The sequence below is a fragment of the Lolium rigidum genome, chromosome 7 (assembly GCF_022539505.1).
Source record: "Lolium rigidum isolate FL_2022 chromosome 7, APGP_CSIRO_Lrig_0.1, whole genome shotgun sequence".
NCBI classification, from domain to species: domain Eukaryota; kingdom Viridiplantae; phylum Streptophyta; class Magnoliopsida; order Poales; family Poaceae; genus Lolium; species Lolium rigidum.
The window spans coordinates 133,298,337-133,313,667 of NC_061514.1; the positions used below are offsets into that span (position 1 = coordinate 133,298,337).

The 15,331-nt window shown below is 48.1% G+C and overlaps 1 protein-coding gene across 1 annotated transcript; it reads left to right on the forward strand.

The window, feature by feature from the left end:
- The first annotated feature begins 215 nt into the window (after positions 1 to 215).
- LOC124672022 (eukaryotic translation initiation factor 5B-like) lies at positions 216 to 5,270 on the forward strand. The gene is made up of 10 exons (XM_047208322.1): positions 216 to 1,529; positions 1,635 to 1,735; positions 1,841 to 1,931; positions 2,025 to 2,135; positions 2,222 to 2,287; positions 3,751 to 3,810; positions 3,886 to 4,485; positions 4,587 to 4,724; positions 4,817 to 4,936; positions 5,034 to 5,270. Exons 1-10 carry the CDS (start codon positions 216 to 218, stop codon positions 5,097 to 5,099), a joined length of 2,667 nt encoding a protein of 888 aa, XP_047064278.1. The 3' UTR covers positions 5,100 to 5,270.
- Positions 5,271 to 15,331: the final 10,061 nt, after the last annotated feature.

Below are 15,331 nucleotides of genomic sequence, written 5' to 3' on the forward strand. Positions count from 1 at the left end.
TGGCCCGTGAACGCGTCCCCCGGTCACCCCGTGCCATTGCGTATTCTACCGTCTAATAATCCTCTCCCTGATTACTCCCGCCGCCGTCCTCCGCCGCCCCGACCTTCCCACGCCTGCCTAGGGTTTACGCCGGCGCCACCGCGCGTGTTGTTGCCGCTGTATGAGCAGTCGCTTCGCCAACCTGGACCGCCGGCACATTACCCGATCTCGTCCCCATGTCGTCGAGGAGACCCGCGGGCTCCCGCGCCGGCGGCGCGGCCGCCGGTGGCGTAGGCCGGAAGAAGGTGGCTAGTGGCGCGGGGGTCTTGAGCCTGCGGGCGCTTCGTGAGGAACTTGCTCGTCAGAAGGAGGAGGAAGAGCGGAAGGCGCGTGAGGAGGAGGAGATGGAGGCGCAAGCTGAGAAGGCGAGGAGAGAGGAAGAGGAGAAGAAGAAGCCCACGGAGGAGGAAGAGAAGCAGAGGGAGGAGGAGAGGCAGCGTAGGAGGCGGGAGGAGCGGAAGAGAGAGGAGAATCGGCGTCTGGAGGCTGCACGGAGGCGGCTAGGTGTCACCATCGTCGCTGAGGGTGGAGCCGCAGCTGGCGACGGTGACCGGAAGCGGCCGGTTTATGCATCCAGGAGACCTAAATTGCAGTCCAAGTCTCGTGAGGACGTCCAGTCTGAAGTTGATCGGGGAGGAAACCAGAGTTCGATGCTGCACTCTGAAGAGGAAAATATCAATGCATCACATGAAGATGACATCATCACAGTCAATAATGTGCTCAGATTGAAGGAGGGATCGAGCGCTGAATCATCGGAACAGGGCAGAACAATCAATGGTGACGACGATGATGAGGATGCTTGGGACAACAAGAGCCTGGATGAATTTGATGATGTCCTGTCTGATGGTAATTCTCGCTTGTATGGAGGAGAAGAAACAGAGGAAAACCATTCGATTTCCTCTGCTCCGGTTGTTAATTCAGACAATGTGGCCCAGGAGATTGTGGAGGATGTCTTCGTTGCTCAGGATGTTGCTTCCAGCAATGGATCTGGAGATGAAAGGGAGCTCCGCGCACCAATATGCTGCATCCTTGGACATGTGGATGCTGGAAAGACGAAGCTCCTTGACTGTGTCAGGGGTACCAATGTGCAGAAAGGGGAGGCCGGAGGCATCACACAGCAGATTGGTGCCACCTACTTACCGGTTGAAAACATCAGGGAGAGGGCGGGCTTAAAGCCTGAAGTCGCCATCAAAGTTCCCGGTTTGCTCGTAATTGACACCCCTGGTCATGAGTCCTTCAGCAAAATGCGTTCAAGGGGATTGAGCTTGTGTGACATTGCTGTGGTGGTAGTTGATATTACACGTGGGCTAGAGAAGCAGACAATCGAATCCCTTCATCTTCTGAAACGCCATAATGTAAGGTTCATTGTCGCCTTGACCAAGGTTGACCGCCTCTATGGGTGGAAGAGCTGCCCCGATGCACCAATAGTGAAGGCACTCAAGAGTCAATCTGATGATGTCCAAAGCGAATACAGATGGAGGTTAACTGAGGTACATTCCGGTGACATCCTCTGCATTTGTTTGGTAACTGCAAACTACTTTGAATTTCATTAGTTTCTTTGAAGTTTTTTCTGACAATTCGATTTATGTAAGCAGGTCGTAACACAGTTTAAGGAAAATGGCTTCAATACTGCACCGTACTATGAAAATAAGAAAATGAAACAAGTGTTTAATATTGTCCCGACCAGTGCCATAAGGTGCGACAGCTATATACTTCATTACTTATCTTTAGTTTAAGTTTCAGTTTCTCATATGTTATTTGTAATTTTAGCCTTTGATGAACTTGTACTGTTATCCTCTAGGGGTGAAGGTGTTCCAGATCTTCTACTGCTACTGGTGCGATGGGTTCCGGAAATAATGATAGAAAAGCTAGTCTATGACAATTCAGTAGAGGTTTGTGCATTGAACACTACTATTCCGTCACTACTGAAGTTATCCGTTAAACTATGATGTTGCTAATGAAATATTCTTTCCATATTTGTTCAGTGTACAATACTAGAAGTCAATGGAGATAAAGATCTAGGAACTACTATTGACGTAGTGCTGATTAATGGTGCACTGCACCAGGGGGATCAAGCAATTGTTTGCACTAAACAGGTACCACTTTCTCAAATTTGAGATTACATGCCACCTTGAATGTTGCCACAACACTTCATTCCAACCATAACTTTTTTCATCTTTAGGGGCCTGTCACAACCATTATTAGAGATTTGTTGACCCCTCATCCAATGAAAGAACTCAAAGCTAAGGTGAGTCCACACTTATTTTTCTTGTGTGCAATCATATTTTTCTTGTAACTTTTTTGCTTGACGATAGATAGGCAGATTTGCTCAATGCTTTGAACTTCTTAGTTTGAATGAAAAAGGATCTGGTATTTATGTTAAGAAGATTTGTGATTTGCTAGGGATGTGTGTTCCGTTCTTAACAAGTTAACATTAAAACTATGCTATCCTCTTCTTTATATCCAGTTATGTTAAATTTATGTCCAAACATGCATCTAGATGCAGAAACAAGATAGTGAACTGGTAGGGTGACCAATGAAAAATGTAGCTTATTGCTACTATACATCTAGGAACAATGATTCAGGATGCAAACTCTGCTGGAACATAAAAAAGACTAGTGGTAACACAAATTCACATGTTCTTGAATTGCTGGAACAATATGCTAACTGTAAAATATAAAATAGGCTGATTTTTCGCTTCTTGGTATATCTTTGTAAGATTAGATTAGATTAGATTTTTGGTCTGATAATAGAAATAACATATTCTCAAACTTTTTAAATGGAAGTGGTGGATGAGACACCCATAGGTCAGTCAGTTTCATTTTTCAAATAAGAACCCAGAGTTTCCAAGTGAGCTAGGCTAACTTCTTCATATCTTTAAACTCAAAGAAGCATACTCAGTTACTTGCTAATGTCTTGTTTTCTTTTAGTTAGTTTGGTCATCAATAATGCCCTTAGTGTGCTTTGGCACCCACAAGGCATTAGCATCTATTTACAGTGATTGGCTTGCATGCTGAGTTCTGCAAGCCTTTTTTCATGCCCTATCCTTCACTTAAGCACATAAAGAATGCCGATATGTTTGTAAATGTCTACGACCACTTGATTCAGCTAGTTTAATTGCTGCCTCTTTGGTTCAAAGATTTTTTCCTATGATGTACTTTCCATACAAGTCTGAAGGAAAATTTACATTGAGTCCGTCCTTTGTCTCAATGACAACTATGGCATACGCCTAATCCTTCAGAAATGTTACTGCGCTTTTGTGTGGTACAACTTTTATTAGACATCTGTGTTTTCGTTGCTCACGACTGGTGCCTGTTTATAAATTCAAAGAGTAGTTTGCAGCTGCACCATTTTGTAGTAGTTGAATTGGTCTGTGCTATGCTGCTGAGACCATAGATATTACATCATGGGGGGGGGGGGGGCATATACTTGTCCAGAACCTTGGTTTTGTTCTACCCTTCATTGAACAAAACATTTGCACTTCCATTCCCTTGGGCTGAAATTTGGGTTGAATTTACCAAGTCCTGCTTGATGCCATATTTATAGTTCTCAACGGTCTTGAATCTTCTGTGCAGTGTGCTCTGTTTGTTTTAGGTTTTGATTTTTTATTGGACTAACTCAATGTTAAAAATTGCGAGGCCAACTTAGTAATTGAGTTTTTTTTTTTTTGGATGGTGTACCAAATGTATCATCATTTCTGCTCTTTTCCAGGGCGCATATAAGCATCACAAGGAGCTTAGAGCTGTACATGGGGTAAAAATTGTGGCACCGGTGAGTTCCATTTCCATTCTCATGCCTTCTCAAATCAATTGTCAAACTAATCATTGCTTGTTTTTGTTTTTCCAGGGACTTCAGAATGCAATGGCTGGCACTTCTCTCATTGTAGTGAAGCCAGGGGATGATTTGCGACAAGCTGAAGCAGCTGCAATGCAACAGATGAATATAACCATAAGCACGACGAATGAGAATGAGGAGGGAACAGCAGAAGAAGTAAGTAGGGTCAAGACTTGCAAGGAGGGTCTCTATGTGCAAGCTTCTAGTATTGGAACCCTGGAAGCTATCATTGATCACTTGCAGAGCAGTAATGTGGACATTCCTGTCAGTGATTGGAACTTGGGCCCTGTCCACAAGCAGGATGTCGTGAAGGCAGCTGCCATGCTGAACCGGAAAGAAGAGTACGCAGCCATCCTGGCCTTTGACGTCAAAGTGATGCCTGAGGCTAGTGTCCTTGCAGCTGAATCAGGAGTGAGGATTTTTATGGCTGATACAGTATATCAGCTAGTCGACAGCTATGCTGAGCACATTAACGGATTGAATGAAGCGAAGAAAATACAATATGCAGCTGAGGCAGTTTTCCCATGTACCCTGAAGATTTTGCAAAACCGTGTCTACCATAACAAAGATCCAATTGTTTGTGACGTCGAAGTTCTGGAAGGTGTTGTGAAGGTACTTCTTTTAGCCATGTGTTTTCAAGGGTACAGATATAGTATGAGTTGATCTTGTTACTTACTAGTATGTTAGTGGTTGATTTCTTAATTGCATTTCAGGTTGGAACCCCTATTTGTGTTTCTGTTCCAAGTAAGGATAAAAGTAACATAATTCACAGCCTTGGAAGGATCTCCTCCATCCAAACATCCAACGGCAGTCAGATTTTCTCAGCCAGGAATGGACTAGTGTCCATAAAGGTATGCATTAGTGAACCCATAAGAGATGATTATTGTTATGCCAATTGCAAATTGGACGTTCAAAAGCTAACAAATGCCATCACCTTCACCAGATAATGGGTGACAATCCTCAGGAGAAATCCCGATCTTATGGACGCCATTTTGATGCTAGCAACGAGCTGCTCAGCCAAATCTCGAGGAAATCTATTGATGTTCTCAAAGAGTATTATCGGGTAAATATGTTCACAATGCTGCTGTTCATTTAACGTGGAGCAGTTTTTTACCCTTATGCATAAAATATTCTAACACTACTGAATTTTCTTGATACAGGATGAAATGACTGATGAAAATTGGCAGCTTATCTGCAGGCTAAAGAAACAATTCATGATAGCCTGAAGCGTTGGGAGATTTATTTTTACCACATTTCCTTGTCTCTATTTTCCTCTCTTTCTGCTTTGTGTTCCAAACACTTGCACACATATCTACCTATATTTGTAATGCTCATAATGATGAAACTCAAGACGTTTGGGCTTTTACATTTGCTATTAATCGTGCTCAGTTGATGCTGTACATGTGACCTTAATTTAGTGTGATGACGTTTGATATAAGATGTTCATGTGCTCTTCTTAATCGATTAAACAGCAGGCGTTGATGCGTGGTGGTGGTTGCTCCGTGGTCTAGCTTCCAGATGAAACCAAAATATTTACATCACAGTTTACCAGCTGGATTGCATCTATGACGCAGCTCCACTGCTTATGCATGAGTTTAAGCTTCACTAGAACTGGACCAAGGCCTTGGTCGATGATCTCTTATGAACTTCTATGGTGAACTCTGCCACTGCAGCATAATGCCTCAGTAGCATTCTTTTGCGTCGCGATTCAGCGATTGCTCCCTCCGGCGTTTCCATCATTGCCGTGGCTGTCATGTGAAGATTGCCACGGCTAGACCGGCATTGACTTCGGTGGCCAGTGAAGACAGTGAGCTCCCAACGCCTTAGCAGTACATAGGGTTGTTTCCTACAAAATGAAAAAAATGTTATTTAAAAGTTTCAAAAAAATGTGAAGTAAATTTTTGCATGTACATATTATGTTGATACTTAATCGTGTGAGTTTTCACGAAAAAATACCATTGTATGTGGCCTACACAAAAATGACAAAATGTTCAAATGAGAATAGTGAATAGGAATTTCTACTATTCACAGGAATAGGAATTTGCATTTTGTCATTTTTGTGTAGGTCACACACAATGATATTTTTTTGTGAAAACGCACACAAGTAAGTATCAACATAATATATACATGCAAAAATTTACTTCAATTTTTTTTGAAACTTTTAAATAGCATTTTTTTGAACTTTTCATAAATAGGTGCGCGTGTACCCAGGTTCCATTCACCATTTTCGTGTTTCATATGTGCGTTATACAAAACATGTTTTCTACAAACTGGGAAAACAATCTAACTGGACAGGAAGTATTTGGTGATCACAAAATAATAAAGTCTAAAAGAAACAAGCAAATTTTGTTCGACTGCAGTAAAAAAAATCAGATTTCTCGTTTTGAGAAAAACTAGTGTATATGATCTGCTGGGAAACGGCTAGCATGACCATAAAATGTGGGGCTTAGAGCATCTCCAGTCGCGTCCCCCAAACCGTCCCCCAAACCGCGCCGGATTGAGCGTTTGGGGGACGTGTTTCGTTCGTGCCGCGTTTGGGGGACGTCGCTCCCCAGTCGCGTCCCCAAACAAAATTTCGTAAATTTTAAACTTGACTAGATTCGATTAGATTCGTCCAAACTTACATAGATTCGAACGAAATTTGACTTACTTTAAAACTAAACCTAATCTAGAACCACTTGCGGCGGCCGGAGGCGTCGTAGTACTGCCGGAAGTTGTACATCTCGTCGGTGACGACCTCCTGCTTGACGCGCTCGTCGACGGGCTCGTCCACGGGCTCGTCCTTCACCAAGCCGCTTGGTCCTGCCTCGCCGTCGTCGGTGAGGTCCACCGGCGGCTTGCCGGAGTCGCGGATGGACATGGCGATCGCCGCGTCCAGGTCGCCTCTCCGAGCGTCCTTGTCGTCCATGGACGCCAAGAACGCCGCCCGCAGCCCCGGGCAGTCCTCGGGGTCGTCGCCGCCGGCGATGAGCCGCTGCTGCCGCTCGTACTCCGCCGGCAGCGCCGCCGCTGCGACGCTTCCTCCGGCTCCTCCTTCACCTCCGGCTCGGGATGAGGAGGGCGCCGCCGCGCCTCCCTTGCTGCCGCCCGCTGCCGCTACCGCCACGCCTCGTGTTGACGGGCGTCGCCGGCTCCTCCTTGACCTCCCGTTTGGGAACGGTATACGGCGCCGACCGGTACGACGACGACGGCGTCGATCGCGCCGGCCCCGAGGAAGAAGAGTGCGAGGAGGACGAGTACGTCGTCCTCCTCGGCTGCCATTGAGGAGAAGGCGGCGGCGACGACGGCATCTCCGGCCGCGGAGCGCCGTTGCGGAGGCCGCGGATGACGTTCTCGAGGGTGCGCCCGGAACGCCCTGCAACGGGGCGCGGCCTTCCCTGTTCCAGCTGTTGGGCCCGCCGATGAGCCCGTCGGTGCTGTGCAGCTCGACGTCGTACTTGGCCTTGAAGTACGTCGTCCACCAGTCGTCGTTGTCCTTGGCCGCCCATGTCGGATCCCCCGCTCCTCGGCGGTGAGTTGAGCCCGACGGGCCTTGATGGCGTCCCGCCATTGCTGCGTGTCCGGCCGGCGGCGGCGGGATGCCAATGCCGTTCACGGCCATCTTCCGGCCGCCGCCGCTTGGCGGCCCGCACGTCCGGCGGGACCGGATACCGGCGTGGTACGGCGCCCACGCCTCCGCCACGGTGAGGCTGCCGCGGCCGAGCCGTTCGCCGCGGCGATCTTGCGGGAGGACGACATTTTTTGAGCGGCGAGGAGAGGATCCGGGAAGGGGAGGCGGCGGCGACGAGAAGGATTATGATGAGCGGCGATAACCGGAGGGCGTCTTAAAACGGCGGCGGCCGGGTGGTTGCACGCAACAACTCCGGCGCGGACGGCCACGCGGCCATGCACGACGAGACGCGTCCCTGCGTCGCCTCGGGAAAACGGGGACGCCATTAACGTCGCTTGACCAAAGGTAGGCGACGGGGTTTTAGCCTTCCGTGCCGGCCGACGCGTCGGGCCCACGTCGGTTGGCCTCGCTTTCGTTGTGTCCGGCGTCCCCGGAGCGTCCCTGTGGGACGGGGACGGGCTCGGGGCGCCGGACACCGTATCGGGCCGCGCCGGACAAAAAAGGGCTTTGGGGGACGCGGCTGGAACGCTTTTTTTGTCCGGCGCGCCCCAAATCCCTTTGGGGGACGGTTTGGGGGACGCGACTGGAGATGCTCTTAGACTTAGATGACAAACGCTGTGTATGACCTCTAGTCTGTTTTTGTGCAGCAATATTCTTCTGATTTTTCTAAGCGTTCTAGGTCTAGGATTCGGCTGAGATGGCAGGGAACGTCATGCCGCATGGACCGTGTCACATGGTCCAAAAACAGGACCAATGCAAGTGCTTCTCTATATCAGAGCTATTCTCCCGAGTTTCTATAAAAAAAAAGCTATTCTCACGAGTTGTAGAATGGTAAACTAGAACGCCTGGTCTAACTTGATGTCACGAAGATAGCAGAAAAAAGGCATGTTTCTCAAGAAAAAAAAAAGGCATGTTAAATTAATAATATCTCCAACGAAGATATCATAGTCACCTAAGACCAAGAGGCCTGAAGCTAATTGGAAGTGCGGCATGTCCAAAATTAGCTATGAGTCTATTTCCAGATGCCTCCAATTTCCTATCGGAATTTCATATTAGAAAATATTTATGTATGCTCTTTGTGTTATCTTTCACGATTTGCTCTTACTTCTTCTGCCTTTGCCCCCGGTAGCAAATCACTTTATAAGCTATGTACTGTATAAAGAAAGGGTGCGATGCCATTTCATATTAATTATTTTTCATTAATGTTCAACCACGTTTGTCACACGAATGCCTGCCACATTGATTTCCTGAGATATCTGACATTGCAATGAAGTGAAGAACATGTATCTTGTAGGATGGTCCTTTGCACAAACAAAACGTATGAAAGGAAGTACTGACCACATGCGTAGGATACGCCTACTCTTCTGCAATATTTCCTTGTTCTATATGCGGTGACGGTTTGATGCTGTGTGGCACTTCACCACCATTATCTTATCTACTTTCCCGCTCCTCACATAAAAATAAATCTACTTACATGCCCCTCTCAAGAAAAAAACTGCTTTACTGCATTACTGACCACACAACGTGCATGCACTATGCCTGCCGTGACGATGGGCAGCTGAATTTTATTAAGACCACCACACTATGGGCCAAACGTTTTTTTCTTTGAAATACTATTCCTGACTAAGTATATCTTTCAACCAATCGTCATATTTTCTGATTTTTTTTAGTAATTGGGATATTCGTATCATTTTACCAAATTTGTATTTCCTCTTATTGGATGCACATAATTTGGTCGTGGAATTGAATTGGACTGAAATTCCAAATCCAAGATGGAAAGAAAATAGCCTCCATTTCAGTTCTTTGTTTGGGTGTACATGGTATTTGTTGTTGGAATCAAAAGGTGGCACCCAATTCTAATTATTTTTTGGATGCGCAAACCATTGAATTGAATTGGAGAGAGGAAGGGAGAGGGCAAGAAGAGGTCGACTTGGAGTCGGCCAGGGAGAGGCCACCACCCGCTGCCGTTACCCTACCGTCCGCCGCCATTCCCCTACCGGCCAGGGAGAGGCCACCGCCCCGCCGTTGTTCCCCTACCGCCGATGTTCCCCTCCCTACCGTCGTTGTTCTAGGGTTAGGGGAGCTGGTGAGGACGACATCAGGGAGAGGCTTGATGGGGGATGGGGGAGGAGGGCGCAGAACGAGTGAGGGCGGCGTGCCTTACCGCAGCCAGAGACGCCGCCGCCAGGAACATCCACGTCGCTGGTGGGTGGAGAAGGCCGAGCTCCCGAGCGTCCTATGCTTGTCGCGTGTTGACGAAGGGGTATGTGATTCCACACCTGTCTGAGGTCCCGAGCTCGGAAATCATACAAGTGAAATGGTACGCTTGCGGGGACTGCTCAGAATTTGCCTGTTGTTTCCAGGCCTCAATTCTAAGGTCACCCAAACAGCTAAATTGGCCTATTCTCTCCAAATTCTAATTCTACAGCTATAATTATGTGCATCCAAACGTACCGAAAGCACTTTAAGCTTTAAAGATGAATGCCACGTTTGGTTAGGGTAAAGAATTGCACTAGTTAACGGGAAATACATGGATGGACATGGGTACTCATGAATCCAATTTTTAAACCTAAGTTTCATAAAATTTTGAAATAAATCATGCATATTACCTTCATACGTAGTATTTACTTGTGCAAAAGAATTATAACAAAGATTGTATGTGGCCTACATAAAAAATTGTTTTGTACCATTGGTGGTTTTTTTCCACCATAATTTCGCGACTTGACAAACTATAAGGAAAATTGTTGTATAGACAAATTTACATACACGTTGTACCACGATCGAACGCATGGAAGTCGGTAACTTAACTGGATCAGACGGCTAAGGAGGCGGTAGATGGTTCCCCTTTTTACAGCCAGTGTGTGCCTTAGAAGAATCGAATTCTCTAAAAAAAGATCGACCATCGCGAAGGGAAACAACTGTCTCCACACGCGACAAGTGACGCGTTATGGTGCCAAAAAATTTCTAGAAGTGGTATTCATATTCGCCACGTGTTGCAAGGAGAAATAAGGTGGGGATGAGGGAGGAAAGAGAAGAACATAGGAGGGAGGGTTGTCTCACGTTTTCCCTTTACTTTTTAGATTTGTTATTTTAAAATAAAATATCTTGAAAATCGTAAGTTCACCGTTTTCACTTTTGAGATCTTCGCGTTAAGATCTTTAAAACTAGATCTGAAGTTGATAAGTTTTGAGATATTTTTTTCCGTACTACATCTAATACTAGTATGGTTATACTCGTGGTGTGTACTTAACTGTACTCGTGCTTTAATCGATAAGTGCTTCTATTTTAAGTATATTGGTGCAGTTTTTTTCCTTTGGTTATTGTATTTGCTCCTGTGCACTATTGTACATTTATTTCTATACTTGTACTTGCTCATGTGCGCGTCTGTACTTCTGTACCAGTACTTGCTTGTGTGTGTGACTGTACTTCTGTACATGTACTTGCTCATGTGCGTGATTATACTTTTGTACTTGTACTTACTTGTGTGCGTGTATATACTTGTAGTTACTGTGTGCGCAACTGTATTTCTGTAACTATATTTGCTCATGTATTTACTTGTATGTGCTTGTACTTGCTCTGTGCGCAACCGAACGTACGCGGATGTACGCCCAACAACTAAACATACGCGGCCGGATGCGCGCGAACTTAAGTACTCCGTACTAGAGTTGCTCTTATTCGTGCTCTCTTAGGCGGACTTCACGCAAGACTGATAGGTGTCAACCATACATACGTTATGCGGAATGAAATTTCCTTTCGTGAAGGTCGGTACAGAATATATCGGGCGCACTGCTATTGGGCTAAAGGCATCTCCAACGAGGCGGCGTAAATTGAAGCTGAGCGACTGTTTGCATCCGCGGAGACCAAAAATGCATCGGGAACCAGGTTCAGCGGGGCAACGCATATTAACCGGACCGTCCGCAGCGAGCAAACGTGACGCATATTTGCAGCTGGGATGCGTCCCGACGGACGTTGCACGGACGCCTCAAGTGACCGCTCGCTTTTCCACCGGGCCCGCATGACATCGCCCACACCACGGACACCTCAACTCCCACCCCTCACCGCCGTGCGCCACCGCATCACCATGGGGAAGAAGAGGAAAGATTTCGAGGCGTCCGACAGTGGCACCAAGAAGGCCGAGCAGACGCACAGGGTGCCGCTGCCCGTCAACGTGGCGCGGCTCATGTACAACAACTGGACGCCGTGCGCGGGCTGGCGGGATGTGCACCTGCCTAGCGGCGGCTGGCGGTTTAGCTACCTCCGGGTGCATGTCCCGCCCGTGCCTCCGCGCGAGCTAGAGAGGAGCGTCGAGATCCAGCGCAGGCGGCAGTACCTGCCGCCAGACCTTCGCGCCGATCCCGCCTACTCCATCGACTCCAACACCTGGGGCACCTGGCGCAGGGCCCAGAAGGATCCGAGGAGGATGGCGGGCTTCCTCGGCGACAGGGACTTCCCTTTTGACCATCCACCGCCGCCTCGTCACCGAACACGGGAGCCGTCGGCGCTTCCACAGGACGACGACTACAACGACGCGTTGGCCTACCACAACGAGGAGGCCAAGGACGACAGCGACGACTACGTCATCTGAATTTTCCAGGAATGGCAGATGGCCATGACGGAGGGCCGGGAGTTCGAGTACCCGGCGACGATGACGGACGATGAGATCGCTAGGCTCGGTGTCATCGTCTTGGAGGTGGACCGACCGCTGCAGCCGCTACTGCCCCGGTACGCCACTGACATCATGCCACTGGGTCTCACGGAGGAAGAGGCCCTACGACGGGCGCTCGAGGACTCGACCCCGCAACCGGTGCAACCGCCGCCTCCACCTCCGCCGTACAACCCGTGGTCGGCTCCACCGACGTGGGCTGCTCCACCTCCACCACCAGAGTGGGCTGCTCAACCTCCACCACCAGAGTGGGCTGCTCAACCGCCACCGCCGGCGTGGGCTGCTCCACCTCCACCACCGCCGGCAGCACCGGCTTATGTTTCGCCGCTTGCCAACTGGCCGTGGCCGGTACCGGAGCTCGTCGTGATCAACAGCGACTACGACGACCACTAGGCGCACGCGTTCTTAGATTTTATATTTTAGTTTCCTTTCTTTTACTATGCAAATTACATTTTTATGTTGGAAAATGCAAAATTAGATAAAAAATACTCTAGAGCCACCCGACGCAAACGGGTACACGATCGATTTCTTCAGACCGATGCAAAGGGAAGCCGCCTCGCTGGAGATGCCTTAAATGGGCATCGCCCGTAGCATATTGGGATAGGCCCACCTGGGTGATTACTAAGAACACGTCACGCCTCCAGTAGCTCGACTCCGACATAGCTTCCGAACCGCTTCCAATTTGGTCCGGTAATCTACAAAGTTTGGTGTGTTTTCTATTTCAAATGTCAATTTGGTCTTGTCGTGTCCTAGGAGACCAAAAAGAAAAAGTTCTAGGCCTAGCTTGCCATGGAGCACGAAGATCTCCTCTGCAGCTTGCTAGAAGAAGGGCGGCCTTCGCCTCCGGCCCCAATCATCCCGGCCGCCGCGGAGGAAGCCGATGCACCGACGCACGAGAACGATCGTGCTTTCAAGATCGCGTTGAGGGTACGTACCTGTAAACATCTAGATGCATCTCCGTGCTAATTTCAGGCGATCAATGATGTACACTTTACTTGTGATTCCCTTTGCTGCAGTGCTTCGGCTGCGTCTCTGGCCTTGCAATGGCGGCTTTTGTGTGCGTGTTCGTGACCAAGCATCCGTGCAGGAACGGGGAAGATGTGGCGTGGGTCGTGTTCTGCGTACTGCTCTGCCTTCTGCCGCCCGCCTTGGCCTTGGCGATGGCAGCAGGCGATAGTCCGCGGAGGGAGAGAACAAGGCCCAACGGCTTCCGAAAGACGCATCGAAACATCCCAACGCTAGCGATCTATGCACCGATGACATGTTGTACTCTATCCATGTAATGAGAGCTACCATATCGTCGATCGGCCTGATTATACAGAGGGCGCTCTTGATGTTGTTTTCCAAAAGTTGAGTTCTGTTTTTGAGTTTACACATGCACATGCATCAAGGACGCTCTCGATCGATGGTACCAAAAATCCAAAATACCTCCTCTCGATCGATGGTACCAAAATACCTCCGCGGTAGGTTAATTCTCCCTTTTCGTCTCAGGAAGTGAGGAGTCAGGAGTGCCCCCAAAGCCCGGTAGCACAAGTTGCTGAATGTTGTATCGACGAAGCAAGCGTAGCATCTCCAACACATACACCATCCCGTCCCGCATCGCGTTTTTCGGTTTTGGTCCAAAAAGTGGCTCGAATAGATGCGCAATTTCGGCTCGCACTGCGAAACGTGATGCAGTTAACCCCATCGTGGCCCACGAACACCGTATATAAACGGGGTTGAGGGGGTGGATGCGGCACCCACATCCATTTCCTTCTCTTCCTCCGCCAACCACCGCCACCCCAACTCCGACTAGCGGTGCCTCGGACCGGCACAACCAAATCGTCGCCGTCAGCCATATCGTCTCCCCCCTCTACCTCCTCCCTTGATGATTGGGCCCAACTTGGCATGTGGTAGCCGCAGTAATTCACCGCGTGGCCACCGCTCTGGGTCAGTGAGGCCATAGATATGAACAAATACAGCCCTAATGATGGGTCCTAAAACCATTTTCATGAGCAAGTATAGGAATCATTAAGACATAAATGTCACATATCATAGAAATTAGTTTATTGGTCCTCGACATAAACCACTCTACTGCAACTCAAATTATTGGAAAACGGTTTCTATCATTTCGTCCCTTCCAACCCTCATCATTACATCAAAGTGCAACCCTATGAGCCCATATAGGTGAAGTAATATGCAACCGACGTTTGCATTAAAACATCATAGAACCACATAAAAGATAAAAACTTGACCAAATACTATTCCCACACCAACACTGACCTTCACAGCGGCATCTCGGAGTTGATGGCATCGTGTGCTTGTCGATCCTTCAGATTGGCGGCTTGGTCTTCTCGTATTTCTTCGGATCTGGCGAGATATGTTTCTCGGCGTGTCGCCGAAGTTCATTGTTATCCTACGGCAATGGTGGGGCCGTGTGAGGTGGATGCTCTAGAGCAAGGATGTTGGTCCAGAGGTGGTGGATCTGTCTTTATTCATCGACTCCGTCGATGGGATGCGGAGAATCTTGGTCCAAGGTAGCACGGGGATGTCCCTCGATCGATGTTCCACATCGACATGGGCCTCGTTGCTTGTAGCAGGCATGCTCACTGACTCACAAAACATCGTTGGTGATGGTGCTCTTTTGGAACTGGAGGCTCGGCGTATTTTCCAACGCGCGTCTAGATGGTGTTGGACTTTGGTAGTGGCCGCTGCCTTCAACGAGTGCAGGAAGCAGTGGGAATAATTTTGTGCAGAGTTTTTAGGACACCTGCTTTCTCCTGGCCTGTCTGCTAGTTTCCACTTTTTTACTTATGTAATTTGATTTTCTAAAATATGTGGTTGCTAAAAAATACTTTTTAAAATTCAAACTATATTAAGCTTGAACTTTATAGTTGTTGATGTTTTTCTAAAGATTTGATGGTATTTAATACTGTTTGACTTCTAGAAAAAGTAATAGGACATTTTTAGAAATGGAGAGCAAAAAAAATCCCAAGCATGGGTCGGATCATACTATCAAGTCGATTTCTAACCCTCATTTCTAGCCCTAAGGCCGGGTCGGGTCAGGTTGGCTTCAACTCGGGGAATGGCGAGCTACAGCGAAGGCCTGTCGCAATGCTGATCGGAATTTTGTATTTGTTTGGGTGGGCTTAGGCCTAACAATTTGGTTGTGCCGGTTTTGGGCCTTTATTTTTAGCATCGAGCTT

Bases quoted from the DNA above. Each gene is read 5' to 3' on its own strand.
- LOC124672022 (XM_047208322.1), top strand. From the start codon at position 216: ATGTCGTCGAGGAGACCCGCGGGCTCCCGCGCCGGCGGCGCGGCCGCC. The intron at 1,932-2,024 runs GTTTGTGCATTG...ATATTTGTTCAG, and splicing joins TCTATGACAATTCAGTAGAG to TGTACAATACTAGAAGTCAA. The intron at 2,288-3,750 runs GTGAGTCCACAC...GCTCTTTTCCAG, and splicing joins TGAAAGAACTCAAAGCTAAG to GGCGCATATAAGCATCACAA.